The following is a 15,032-nucleotide window of genomic DNA, read 5'->3' on the forward strand; positions in this document are numbered from 1 at the left end:
CTGTTGTTGATAGGACAAATACTAGTCTATGGATGAGAAGAGTTTACATAGAAAGACAAGGATGCCTCAAGAGGGTACTTGTGTATGGACCTGCAGTTAGAAGGAGTTTAAGAAGAAGATGTGACAGATGCCGTCTACGTTAATATTAATATTAACATAAAACCAAAGGCCCTTTGCAGGGCCACCCACATTTCTCGAAAAGAGATAGCCTTTCGATTGCCTACCCCTTTTTTAATTTTTTTTTTACAAAAAATCCCATGTTCAATTCCCCTTGTCCCTAAAGTAGTTTTTTTTTTTTCTAACATGTTCAATTCCCCTTTGTCCCTAGACAAACCCAAACTCTATTCCCATGTTCAATTCCCCTTGTCCCTAGACAGACCCAAACTCTATTCCCCATGTTCAATTGCCTTTGTCCCTAGAATCGATATTTTTTTCCATTGTTCGAATGCCTTTGTCGCTAAAATGGATATTTCCTTTTTTTTCCTTTCTCCAATGTTAAATTCCATTGTCGCTAATCTTACCCAGGGTTTTTTGCCCATGTTAAATTTCCATTGTCGCTAATCTTACCCAGGGTGGTTAATGTTAAATTTCCATTGTCGCTAATCTTACCCAAGGGGTGTTTTTAATGCTAATTCCCATTGTCGCTAATCTCACCCCATTCACTACTGTTACATTAGAAAACACGTTTGCTTTAAAATGTGGAAAGTAAAGCAAGAAATACTGGAACTTTCAAAGGTCCGAATAAAGAATAAATTAAATACTCTATTTTACCTGTTCGTACAAAACCCAGCTATTATCAAACTTTTTAAATGTTTTGTTTCTATAAGTGCTTCATATTTCGACATAAACATTAAAAGCAGCAATATGTTTGAACTGAGATAACATGGGATTGTCTCTATTCAATTTGAATTTATAAATAATTTATGTTTTGCGTGTATAGTTATTTAAAAAATCATCAGCCTGAGTTCTGTTCATATTTCAAACGTATTTTTTATTGTGCAAATTATAACTTGTTTTTGCAAGCTCGCTTGCTTTGTATCCACTGTAAATGAGTTTTATTTTAAATTATTAATGTGATATTGTATCTGCATGTAACAGACAATATAAACAGAACTTTTTTAAAATAATTCTAATTACTTTGAGAAGTACATTCGTAGTCAAAATCCTACGTAATATTTAAAGCCGCAACTATCTGAAATTTTGACATTTCGTATATATATATATATATATATATATATATATATATATATATATATATATATATATATATATATATATATATATATATATATATATATATGTGTGTGTGTGTGTGTGCGTGTGTGTTCTGTAGCAAGTGGGGTCTTTATTTAACACTCTCCCCCTTAACTGGGGTCTCATCACGCAAAGACCCCAGTTACAAAAGACCCCACTTCCGAAAACCATAAAAATAAAATCTACTATCCCTGTTTTATTATAAAAAATAGTTTTTAAAAATGACCCCTATTTCACCTTTTACTTCGCTATGATCTCACACCGAAAAAAAGCATACCGTCTTCTGACCACAAAATTAGATATCCCGTCTTCGCGCATGCGCGTCTTTTGTTTCCGGCACCATGCTATGGAACTAGGCGAGAAGAAAATTTCGGAAATTTAGGAGCGGGTAGGTGCTTTTAAAGTCTTTTGTTAATACGCCTTCATTTAAAAAAAAATCATCTATGTCTGCCTCATTTTTTAATTAGGTTGATGTTCATTCAAGCGGAAGAAATTATATTTTGATATTGACTTTGAACGGTTCATACTTTTACCGGCTTAAAACATTTGCCGGGCGCAATATTTGTATTTGAATAGATTTCGTCGTTTTCAATCTGAAGAACAATAAAACATAATTTTAAAAAATGGTGGGTCAAATATTTATTAATATTGCTTTTGCAACAAAAGAAATGCTATATTATATGCTGGTTATACAAAGAGAACAGTAATAAATTGGGTTTAAGTGTGTCTGTTAAGTGTTATACAAATAATACAGCGGTTCCTAACCGGCAGTTTGATGTGTTTTGGTCATTGTTATGCATAATGTACATATTTATGGGATTTAGACAAGCTCAAAGCATTTTCTATACTTGCAGCAAAGCGTGACATAACTGTCAAGGAAACTTACGAAAACTGCATTATCAGCTACGTGATATCATGTGATATCAGTGGAATACAATGGCTGCTCCGAAACTATGTCATGATGATACTCAAAGACATTCATCAAATACACATATTAAGTCTATCTTTAGAGGTATATTGATACATGTAGACTAGATTTGAATCAGTAATTGATGAATGTTAACACTTTAAGTCTCCATTTTCTCAGTTGTTGACTGCTCACATGATTTGTATACATTATTAATAACTACAAGCATGAGACATATCTAATTAACAATTCCAATGAACTGGACATGGATTACTCTTAAGTTAATTAAAGTGCATGTCAACGTGGTCATGTAAGCTCATTTACTCTTATTAAATTAAATATTACTTATAATTCTATATATTTAGTACTACTATATTGTAACCAAATCAATTCAGTCATGATTGTTGAATGCTCAGCACTACCAAATGTCATCAAAAAACTTTAAAAGGAAATTTGTCATCATATAGACTTTATAGATACTACATTGGGTCAAGAAAAGAGGACGTAAAATATTGACTCCTGATAATAGATTTATATAAATAAAATATTTAATATTTAGAGAAGAAAGAGAAGGAATAAGACAGTTCAAAGATACACAATGTTATGCTATACAAATTAATACATAAAAATCAGAAAAGTTTGCTTTATCTTTTTGCTTATCCTTATCTAAAAGAAAATATATTTAACTGAGTTAACATAGCAGCCTTACAAGGACAAAAATGTTTTTTTTCCTAGAATGCTGGAATATATTCACTATTGTGATAAAATTTAAGGTATATGGATGGAAAGTGCGACTGTAATCAGATTCACCTTCATCCACATATGCTTAAAATGACAAGTAATATTATAAATTATTTTAGACTACATTTTTGTTTTACCCAACTCAGAGTAGTATCGTCTGCAGAAAGTTCAGTGGAAGACATTGAATTCCTTAACTTAAGAAGTAAATCTTTGATAAATAGGAATCAAATAACAGAAGTCTGAGGAGCGCTGTGTGGTATGCCCATATTAATATTTTTACTTTCAGAAAGTTGACCATTTAAAGATACTTTTCGTACTTGGTTAAGTAATAAGTAAACACGTTTAGCGTGTTTTCATTATATTGATGGATTTTCAAGTGAAAGTTCATGGACTGTAAGATCAAATGTGTTTCTTATTAGTCAGCATGAAATAGTAAATCTTAACAAATAATGAAAAATCCTAGCTATGAGCTAACAATTATTTTTTTAAACCTATTGACTATTGAGATTAGAATTTTGACTTGAGATTATTGGGTCAAGGCTCAAATGACATGAGAAATTTTAAATAGATTAAGGACCCTGAAGTGGTTAAACACCTGTCCATTTGCACAGTGAGCATTTATTGTGCCATAAGTGCAGAATGTTGGTACTACTCAATTAACACAATCAACAAGTTGATTTACCATTTAAGGCATTGGCGACTTGAATTTTATTTGTTCAGTCTGACCAAAGTTCACTTGTTAACTGTTGTTATAGTGACTGATATTACTTTTCACTACTCCATTGCATCCATGACGGCTGTGGTTATTATGATAAGTTGGCAAATTTAGTAGCCACAGATTAGCGTTTATTTTTATTCCAGCAGAGTTGAAAAGTTTTAAGCTGTCATTTTATCGTACATCCATCACATACTTGACGTTAATATTAGACTGTAGGAGTGTTTGGCAAGGAGAGAATTTCCATTTTGTTCAGAGGATATAAAGGGTAACAAAAGATTTGGCAGGTAAACATGGATATTTCAGTTTCAGACTATTTTGTATGCATCACAAGTTGCTACAATCTTCTAAGCTGGAAATTTCTTCTTTTCAGAATCAAAATGACAGAGGCACTTACACGTGGTAAAAAGGCTGTAAGTTGACATTTTAAAGTTTTTAATGTTTCTGCAGTTTTGAACTTGCAAATTATGAATGGAGGCAATATGGAGAATGCAGCTGTTTTCTTTTCCGGCATTATATGTTGTGTTTCAGCAACTGACAGTTTATACCATGATAACTCTGAAGAAGAAAAAAGCAACATTAAACTGATAATTGCAATTGTTCATAACTTTACTTTTTTATTATTATTTTGCTTTTTTAAAGATATTTCCTAACAGTTTGAGAGCCTTATTTAAGCATATGAGTTCATTAGGGTTTTGACATAGCTATTTTTAGAATGGGAGATTTTCCATTAATAATATAGTGGCTATGCCAGCATGGTCATCAAACATGTAATTCCACCGGCAGATTCTGAACAGTCCACAGCATTGTCTTAATATTTATAAATAGTGTAGATTAATAAAAGTAAACATTTTAAGTCTTCCACTATTTTTTTTACCTATGAAAATATGGACCACAGACCTGCCAACTCTTATGATTTGGCCATAAGTCTTACGAAAGTTACCTTTAAAATACAAGCTTAAGGCATACTAGCAAAAACAACGGGAAAATGATTGTTACCGAAAAATCCGGATAATTGGTTCATTTTTGTTACAGAATTTTAAAAAAATGGCGTCCAGAAAGCAATGCAGGTTTAAATTGAAAGAGAAAATAAACTTCTAAACAAGTGTTAACCCTTTACCTCATACAAGCGTCTTTTGACACCTCTACTCCATTGGCATAGATGCACCTTTTGACGCCTCTACAAGATTGGCATGGAAGCGCCTTTTGACGCCTGCTGTAAACAAAAGCCATTTTGAGCTAGTTTTCGTAGCGCCACCTTCAGGGAAACCCCCTATTAGATACTACATTCATTTCTGTGAATGACAGTTACGTCAGATCACATGGTCACTATTCATGCACTGGTCGATATCAGCTATTTAAAGTAACTGGGTCGTAATCTCCTCTCTCCAAAATGGCAGCCATGGATTTCATTCAGTACGTACAAAGTTTTCACGATTAGAATAACAACCACGAAAGATTCAATAAATTAGGTAAAGTCTCTGATATTGATGTAGGCAGCAATTAGTTTTTATAAATTATCAAATTCAGATGACTTAGTGATATAGACACACGTGAAAACCTTGTAAATTTTGAGTATCGGAAATAGCAGCTACAGTTGGTCACGCAGCCTCACTGACATGACGGTGAACAAGTTCTCTCAAGATTTTGAAGCTCATACAAAAATTCTTCTGTGAAAAATAATTACACAGCTATAACAATCGGACTTTACTCTTAAAGTTTTCCACATATAATATATGTGTACCAAAAATGTAAAATGGTTAAAATTGATTTTAAACGTAACATACACTACATTGCTTAACAGTTCACAGGCAGGATTTTATTCAGTACTTACGAAGTTTCACGATTAGAATCACAACCACGAAAGATTCAGTAACTTAGGTAAAGGCTCTAATATTTATGTAAGCAGCAATTAGTTTTTATTGATTATCAAATTCAGATAACTTAGTGATGTAGACGCAGCAGACGAAAAACATGTAAATTTCGAGTATGGGAAATGGCAGCTATGATCGGTCACGCGGCCTCACTAACATGACGGTGAATGAGTTCTCTCTCGATTTTAAAGCACATAAAATATTCTTCCGTGAAAAATAATTACACATCTATAACAATCGGACTTCACTTAAATTTGTCCACATTTAATATGTGTGTGCCAAAAATGTCAAATGGTTAAAATTGATGTTAAGCGTAACACCACTCATTGCTTAACAATTCACAGGCATGCGTATGCGGTCGGCTAGGTAACAGGTGTTCTATTTATAGCGTGCTGCACTTTGTCACTACGCTTTATGAGGTAAAGGGTTAATAATCAACACTGAAGAATAAAAAAGAATATTCAGATTCTTGTGAATAAAAGCTGGAAAGGACACAGTTACATTTATTGGACATCACATGCCAATTTGAGTATGCCTTGAGTTGGGAGATATGATTGCCGTCATCATATGAAATGGAAAATAATTTCCAAGAATTATATCAAGCTGAGAGATAGCAACGAGCCATTGAGCTGCATAGGATTTGGAACTTGAGTTTGTGCAACTGTACTAGTGGTAAATAAAGTCGACTCATACTTAACAAACTTTTCGGTTGAACATAATGTTTATCGTTGATGCGTCGAACTTTTAATTACGTTTTCCAGCTATACAGTAGCAATGATTGATATTTTGTTACACCTTACTGAAAACTGGTCGATCTTACAGAAAAATATCAACTGCCTTACTGAGATGGACTTGTCAGGGTTGGCAGGTCTGGGACCAGCAGGTCTTTTATGCAAATACATTTTAAATTTACTTGATGGTGGACAACTTGATTTGGACAATATTTCAGCACTCCTGCCACTGTTTTGGGGAATTAGGCAAAAAAGGATAGTGGTACTTGGTACATATAAAATGCTATTTTATAATTTTATAATATTTGCTTGCCCTTCCATTTGTTTATAAACACACTACCCCTTACCGATTTTAAGAATGAAAAGTATCAAGCATATTTTAAAAAATGTACAAAACTTGGTCATTTCATTCCTAAGTATATAATTTCTAATCTTTCACTCGTAGGGCCCTAACACTGTCATCTTCTGTGTGTTTCAAACCAAACTAAACTATTGCATGGGACGGTCTATATTTTTTCAGACAATAGATGTGATGTAGTTTGTGGTTTTTGGTAATTGCACTGAATAATTCCTTAACTCTTCAATAACTCGTCTTACTCTACTCCCGCTATGCACTCTTTGCACAGTTTGCATTATATCCAGGTCACCACTTTTGAGCAATAGTCTAAGCCTACATCCCGCACAACAAGTTAAAATGGCACAAAACATTGGTTGATTTCATGCCATTTTCTCATTATGCAGGCAGTTCAAGCAATCAGATTTTAAATTACATAGATTCATGAAATGCTGAAGGAGAAATTTACCTTAGAGACCCTTGAGAATCTTGTAGATCTTTTGAAGAAAATTGTAAATAAATGTTTTAAGAAAATGAATTGAGTTAATCTGAGTGTACATGATTCTGAGTTTGTTTCAAGTCTTTTACTTTTTAAATGCTCAGCGGAGATTTCCAGCAAAGAAAGGAATGTAATGGGCAAGAAAAATATGCTACTCTATTTGCAGTTTCACACAGGGTTAAAGGTTGCAAGAGACATGACAAGTGGAATTAAAATTATTTCTTGAGCTGAAGTTTTGAATTGTTCAGTGTGAAGTCATAATGGATTTTATGGATTATAAATGACACAAGAAGCAAAATGGTTAATAAATTATTATTTTTCTCTTTATGCCTGAGTTTTGTTTCCGTGTGTTTCATACAATTTATACCATTATATACATAATTTTAATAACAACGTCTATGACAAATTTCAGCTTAATTGAGGAATACAAAGCCAAAAATAGCTGATTTACTATAAGTAGCCTCCTCTATAAAGATAGGCAAGTCAAAGTGCTATCATTGAGACTAATGGGATACTGGCACTGGTAAAACTAACAATTCTCTATGATCTCTCTGCATGTATGCTGTTGCGGAGCACCTAGCAGTTTGCCTCTGGAGTTAACTTTTGGGAGCTAAATTCCTTAGAACACTTTTATGCAAGAGTTGCACTTTTTTTAATTGTTCAATTCCATTTAGAAAAATATTGAAACTAGACATTACAAATATTGGATGCAGATAACAGTTTTTCTTGACAATGGACTGTAGTTGTTCTTGAAACCTGCAAAGGACAGTGAGCTGTCTGTCTGGTTGTTTACAGAGACATATGTTTGGTTTTAAACTCAAACAAGATGACAATATTAAGGCCCACCTGGCAACAACCGGGTTAGAAATTATAAATTGATAAATGAAATGAATTGCCTTGTTCTGCATTTTTTATATCCTTGATTCATTTTGATTTTAAAATTGGAGAGTAAGTGAATACTAGTATTAACATTCTTAATATCAAGCTGACAAAATATTTTGCAGCTAAAAGAAAGTTTGATGAGAAATTCTGCAGAGCCAAGATCAAAGGTAACTAATGATTTAACTAGCACAGTATATTTCCACTTTTATTATGCACTAATCTTAGGAAAAAACTTACCTTTATATTTGCAATGTTGCTTTCATTAGAATACTTTAGGTTCCTTGTTGACTTTGGATAATACATTTAATACTTCTTGTCCCTTTGCTTCAGTACATGTCAGTATATTATTGTAACATGCATCTGTGTAATATCCATGACTCCTACTTCATTGTTAAAGATTGAAACCAGATATGTATGTAGATTGTGCCAGCATGTTTGGAATTTTGATATTGGCCCTTAGGGTGGGTCTTTGGGCATGTGAGCCTGATATCCTTTGCATATAATACTATATATGATCTGGTGGTATCTTTGAAACTTTTGGTATCCCTCCCTGTAACCATGTTCAGAGATACTGCCAGTGCAAATCGTTCAAAATTTGTACTTGTTCATACATTTGCCTTGGAGATCAGTGATGTGCAAGAACTCTTGCAAATTACCGCATATACTTGTGAATAAGCCTGTTCACATATAAGCTGAAACCACCACCCATAACTGAACAGATAAAAACATAAAGTGCATGACTCATGTATAAGCTAACCCAAGATGACATCGATGCACACAGTAAGTTCTATATGCATTTATTTATGCTACCGTATGTTTTCGGACTGCAACAAATAATTAACAAGAACAAAGTTACTGTTAGTTCACATGACGACATGCAGCCATGAAGTAAAACAAGTATATTGTCTAATACCACGGAAAGGATAATGAATGAAAAACGGTCATTACTTGCCTATTTTGTCTATCTGATACATGTCCATCCACCAGAAAACACAGCCATACCTGTATTAGAGCCACGATTGTGTGCATATTTTCCAAAAGAACTGCCAATTTAGTAATCTTGCAATCCACTGTTTAACTATCTGCTAATCAGTGATCATTAAAGTCTACATTACAAACGCACGCAAGCTTTATTTCTGTGTAATTAAGATATTAATACAAGCGAAATAAAAAGACTTTGGAATTATAATTCTTAAGATATTTAGAACAGAAACATTTTAGTATCGAGAGTAGAAATACTGGTACATGTATGATTTCTAATCTTAGAGCACCAAGGGTGAGAGGCTCCATATGGGGTGAGTTGTAGGCATGCCTAGCAAGGGTAAAAATAACAAGAAAGTTGAAAAATATGAGTCAACGTGATTAATATGTTGTATTTTTTAATAAAAAAAGTGATGTATTTGTTGTGGTTCTCTCTTTTTTTCCCCACCTAACCGAGGGTAGCTTCAAAGTGAGCAGAGCTGTGACTTGAAACAATGACTGCTCAAAGATTGTTTTGATGCATGTCCAAGATTTCAAGGTTTCTAGATGATAATTGTTAATAATATAACTTGCAGGATTTCTTTGACAGGTGTGTTCAGAAATAAAAAGCAGCCATCTGGATTTCATTAAAACAGCACACGATGTACCAAACATTTAGCACCCACAATCAAATTTTTTTATTGTCTACAAAGAGGTTTATTACCTGTAGAAAAATAACTATGTTTAAACCTTGGTATATAATGCCTTAGGGATAAGGGGTTTGTTTTGTTGCACAATGCCAGTGAATTTTACTAATCCATATCGACTCTGATGTATTGTTTAATGATATAAAGCAGAGATCATGGTTTTTAATCAAAGCCATAACTGTCACACCTGTTTAAAGTGGTTTCATGTGTAACAATGTCTACACTGACCAATCATATTTTTGTTAGCCAAATCAAGCTATTAAAATATAAAGTATAAATAAAATACCCACCACTATCAAAAGTTTATATACTGGATAGCTGTCATTGTGAAACTTAATATTGTTAGTGCTGTAATAATTGAGATGGATAAGTTTATCATACGTTATGCAACAAGCGAGGAGGCACTGCCTAGTTCATGGAGAGACTCTCCCTTGCCAAAATTGTCTCCAAAGAGGCCAGTAGGCCATCCACAGAAGCGACCTCGAATTAATGATTATGAGGATGCATCACAAAAAGAACTGCCTACTAAGAAAGCTGCTCTAGAGAGTGCTCGACCTGGTTCTGTATGTGGTCACTATAAACATTATACATTAAAGCAAAAGCAGGATATCATTAACAATGCAAAACTTATGGGAATTAGACCTACAACGGAAAAATTCAAAATTCCAAAATCCGCTGTGAGTACCTGGATGAAAATTGACTTTTCTGCAGATCTGAACTTGAACAGACATTTGCCTAAGTGTGGATGAACCATTTCATATGTACAAGTTATGGTTGATGAGATAGCTCAATGGGTGCTCACTCAGTGTGACTTACAAATTCCAGCCAGTGTTGAGGAAATATGTATATATGCCAAGGAGCTTGTCTCAACAGAATTTCCGGAGAGCAAAATTCCGTGGCGACCAAATGAAGCAAAACTTTGTATCAGTTAAATAAACGGCAAACATGCTGTGAATTTTACATATAAAACGATGCAGCATATCTTCCTAGATTCCGTCCGAAAACATAAATTGTAGAAAAAATTATAGCAGAGCAATGTCCGAAAACTTACAAGGCATTTAAATATTATATTTCCCCGAAAACAATGGTGTCTGAAAACATAAGGTAAATACGGTAACTTATATTAGCAAAATTTATGTCTATGCCTTTTTCGGGGATGGAATTTGTGATTATTACAAGAATGTTATAAGTTTATATACTTTGCTTGAAAAGTCAGAAAATTTATTTGTTTCTGCCTAATTTAGATTTGTGTACAATTTAATCAGATGATGGCAAGATTTGGGCATTCACAGGTTGCTTTAACAGTAACCCGTACATTTTGACTCTACTTAATAGCTTGTTTATGCAGTATTGCATTAGAATTTTGTATCAATGCAGAAGTAATTACATCTTTATTTGCCTTGAAATTGTAAATACCTTCCATATTAAAATGTGCTTACAGTATGACAGCAACAATAGGGTTTGGTTACCGGTAAATGCTCACATTCAGGCTAGTGTGCATATTTATATTGAAGGTTTAAAGTTGCGCTGAATGAAGTACAGCCCTTGGATTCAAATCATAGGTACCACTGCACTAAACTTAAATAATATCTCCAAGTACAATAATGAAGTTTCAGAAATAATGTCGCAGAAATTATTACAGCAAAACCTGTTACGAGAGACAACCCCTTCTGCCAGCAAAAAACGGTCTCTCAAGACTGGTGGTTTCTCAACAGGTTTGTACAAAAAGACCAGTTTCCAAAGTCCAGTTGCAGAACAATTTCAAGAAAAATAACCAGTCACTGTACATATTCTATTCTTTATTAGAAGATCTTGCTAAACTATTGTATGCATTTATAAAGCAATAAAGATATCCTTCTATCATTAAACATGAAATCCCATAAAATTTTACATTTGATGATCACATGCACATGCATATCATACAGTTAATGAAATAAAAGAAAGCGTTATCTCATCCAGAAACATAATCATTTAAACAGAGACGAAAGTCAAAAGCTTAATTCAAAGAAGACACACAGAGATCAACTCTATAATAAACAAAGTGTGTAACCCAGTTGCACCAACTTGAATAGATGACAGCTTGTTGACTGGGATGTAATCACTATCACTGGGAATATATTAAAAAAATCACAAGCCAAGTTTAACACTATCAATCGAATCCCGCAGACAATTCTCACTTACTGGTTTAATAGTCGAGACCTTAGTCATCCCCATGCAATACGGATTAACTCTAAAGGGTTACGTATTAGAGAAATCATTATCGGGGTTTCAAAACCACCACCCCCCATTTCCTATGCGTACGTACATTATCAGTAGACCCCCCCCCCCCCCATACACAGGCGTACGCATTTGGGTTAACATCCCACCCCCACCATGCGTATGTACTAAAAATGGATGGCCCCTAACAGTAGACAAAGCAGAATACCATGCATAATTAACCGTTTACCTGATATGTATGGCTTTGTAGACAGATAATATACATTTAGCAAAGTTATACAGTGAAGTATGCTATAAATAGAATACCTATTATTTTGTAACCTAATTGACTTCATACACATAGGCCTACCAATTAATTGTTGACAAACATTTGCCCAGAATACACATTTAAAGGGGCTGGGGGCATGTAATTTAAAATAAGTTATAGCCCAATAAGTGCTATAGCCACCAATTATGAAATCTTTAAAAAAATGTAGACTAGTCTATTATGCAGATAATTCTGGATTCTGACCATTAGATGATTTTAAGTCTAGTTTGACTCTTTATTGGACCTTTTTTTTGTTTTAGGCTGGCATGAGAAACCTTTCACCCAAAGAATGGGCCCGGTACTGGTGTGAGACGGGGCTGGATCAAGATGGGTTCGAAAAAAGATACATATCCAGTTATGTTGGTGAGTAAATTTAAATTTACCTTGTATGTGACTAAAGACAGAATAATATAAACCTCCATGGGTCTTTTATGGCCATGTGTGCTTTCAACACTAATACAGTGTAATGTGTTTTATCCATGTTCATGATGATTGGGTTTTTGTGCAACTGAGTCACTATTTTGGGGACCCCAGTTTTAAGCATGTGCATACACTATAGGCATTTGGGACCCCAATTTTAAGAGTGTTATGGGACCCCATTTTCAGCTTTGTGTGTCTGGGGTGATGGGACCCCAATTTCCAGTTTTAACAGTTTTTTTTTATACATTTGGATTTGTGATCGAACTTTTAGCACTGTTTGGGATTTAAATCACATTATTATACTTTTTTTTCAATTTTCATTTTGTATTCTAGGGAAATAAACTATTTGTGCATACATGATATGCATTTGGGACCCCATTTTTAACTGGCGTTTATGGGACCCCAGTTTCAGCTTTGTGTGTCTGGGATAATGTGACCCCAATTTCCAGTTTGAACACTTTTTGTTTTTTTTCTTTCTTAAATTATTGCTTGTGTTAAAGCAGATACCTATTAAAAATGTCAACAAATGCCATGGGCTGGTGACTACAAAATAATCACAAGCCCCAACTAAAATTCCACAAGCCCGGATTACAATTAAATGCCTGTCGAGTACGGATAGTTAATCTTTTAAACAACACGAAGCAACTGTTCAAAAAACAAGCACATACGTATTATTGTCTGTCAGCCAATCTATTCCATTGATAAAATCATACTGAAAAGCATAGGTCAATTAACTAATTGGAAGGTTCAATTCAATGTGTCGAATATCTTAACATAAAGATGGTCTCCTGTTTGATGGTACACACAGAAATGACATCATTAGCCAATAAATTGTTTGCCATATGTGTCCAGAATCAAATCCTCCTCTCCTCCCCCCCCCCCTTCTTTTTGCTGGCATGCTTCACAAAGAAAACTGTCAAAGAAAGCGTTCTGAAATTTAGTTTTACTTGTTTTGCTTCCTAAATCACCTTCAACACTTGGACACTATTCAAGCTACTCACTGCCATAAAAATCATGCTTTTCATTTTATGTATATGGGGTAAAATCTGACTTCAAAAGAAAAGTTGTCGCCATTGACAAACTAGTCAGTATTCTTTAATACAGTTTGCTTAAGCACCTGTTACCCAAAAATCAGACCCAGCATTGATGTGAAACTGGGTTCAACCAAGATGTGTTAGAAACAAATATGTATATATATATATATATATATATATATATATATATATATCTGGTTATGTTGGTGAGTAGTTTAAATTTATCTTAGTGGTTGAGACAAAACAAAATAATATAAAACTCCAGGAGTCATTTAAGGCTTTGTGTTCTTTCAGCATTAATCATGTGCTTTATCCATGTTCATGGTGATCAGGTTTTGTTGCACTTGAGGCATTGCATTTAAAGTATGTGCAAACACTATATATTCATTTGGGACCCCAATTTTAAGTGTTGATGGGACCTCAGTTTCAACTTTGTGTGTCTGGGATGATGGGACCCCATTTTCCAGTTGGAACACTTTTTACATGCATCTAGCATCTGTTTGATTTACCTTTTTTAGGTTGTTCCATTTGGTTACCTTTTTTACCTGTGCGAATTAGCACAGTGGGATCACCCACTAGTCTTCAAATGCACCACATTAGCTATTGTGAGCCAGTTAAGTAAATCATGCAATAGTGGTTTATACCTGACCTTTTTGCCTTTTAATTGCCTTATTTAAACTGCCAGAAGGAGTTTTACATCAACTTTAGTCATGACTGCTTACCATTTATACATGCTACATGTAATGGGTATATGCTGAAGTATTTATTTTTGTTCTATTTTCGAAGATTACTTAAAATCATATTTTTTAAAACAAAGTGTCAGGGGTTTTGGGAATAGAAATCCTGGTTTTAGCATGACATGCTATGTTATGGCAGGTCAACATCTTAAAAATAAATTTCTACATTTCATCAGCATAATCTGAGCTTTATCAGGTAAAATTAGATTTTTTCAATACACCTGACGAGCTCCTCGCTTATTTGAAATTAGAGAGGTCCCGGGTGTCAGGCTATTGGATTTTTGAACTATGTGTAACATCCTTACAAAATAATGCTTAATTTTATTACACAAAATATATCCTCATAAAATTCTAGTTTTAAGCTTTGGTTATTAGGAACACCTTTGCATGCTTATTTTAATTTTTAATTTGTTGCTTTTGCCTTTTGCCCATTATAGGTTATGGTGTCTTTGCAAATGTGGCATTCAACAGAGGTGATTTTCTACTTGAGTATGTAGGGGAAAGGATTGACACATTAGAGGCTGAGAGAAGGGAGAAAAGATATAGCAGGAAACAACGAAATCATAAATACAACAGATGTTATCTCTTTGGCTTTAAATATCACCAGAAGACACATTAGTAAGTTTCAGCTAATATAATTATTATATATCTAAGATTTAATACAATTATCAGGGCTGAAACTGCAAGGATTTGTGGGCTAAAAAGTCTACAAT

The 15,032-nt window shown here is 33.9% G+C and overlaps 1 protein-coding gene across 1 annotated transcript in view; it reads left to right on the top strand.

Moving 5' to 3' along the window:
• Positions 1 to 1,333: 1,333 nt before the first annotated feature.
• LOC149788734 (uncharacterized) overlaps positions 1,334 to 15,032 on the top strand; it is a 33,597-nt gene continuing 19,898 nt past the window's right edge. The window contains exons 1-4 of the mRNA XM_089973545.1: positions 1,334 to 4,030; positions 8,060 to 8,104; positions 12,389 to 12,491; positions 14,757 to 14,937. Of these exons, the coding sequence (XP_089829671.1) occupies positions 3,911 to 4,030; positions 8,060 to 8,104; positions 12,389 to 12,491; positions 14,757 to 14,937 (449 nt within the window). The 5' untranslated portion in view covers positions 1,334 to 3,910. The remainder of the gene's footprint in view (positions 4,031 to 8,059; positions 8,105 to 12,388; positions 12,492 to 14,756; positions 14,938 to 15,032) is intronic.

Source organism: Sinohyriopsis cumingii, chromosome 11 (genome assembly GCF_028554795.1).
Source record: "Sinohyriopsis cumingii isolate HCF-2022 chromosome 11, ASM2855479v2, whole genome shotgun sequence".
NCBI classification, from domain to species: domain Eukaryota; kingdom Metazoa; phylum Mollusca; class Bivalvia; order Unionida; family Unionidae; genus Sinohyriopsis; species Sinohyriopsis cumingii.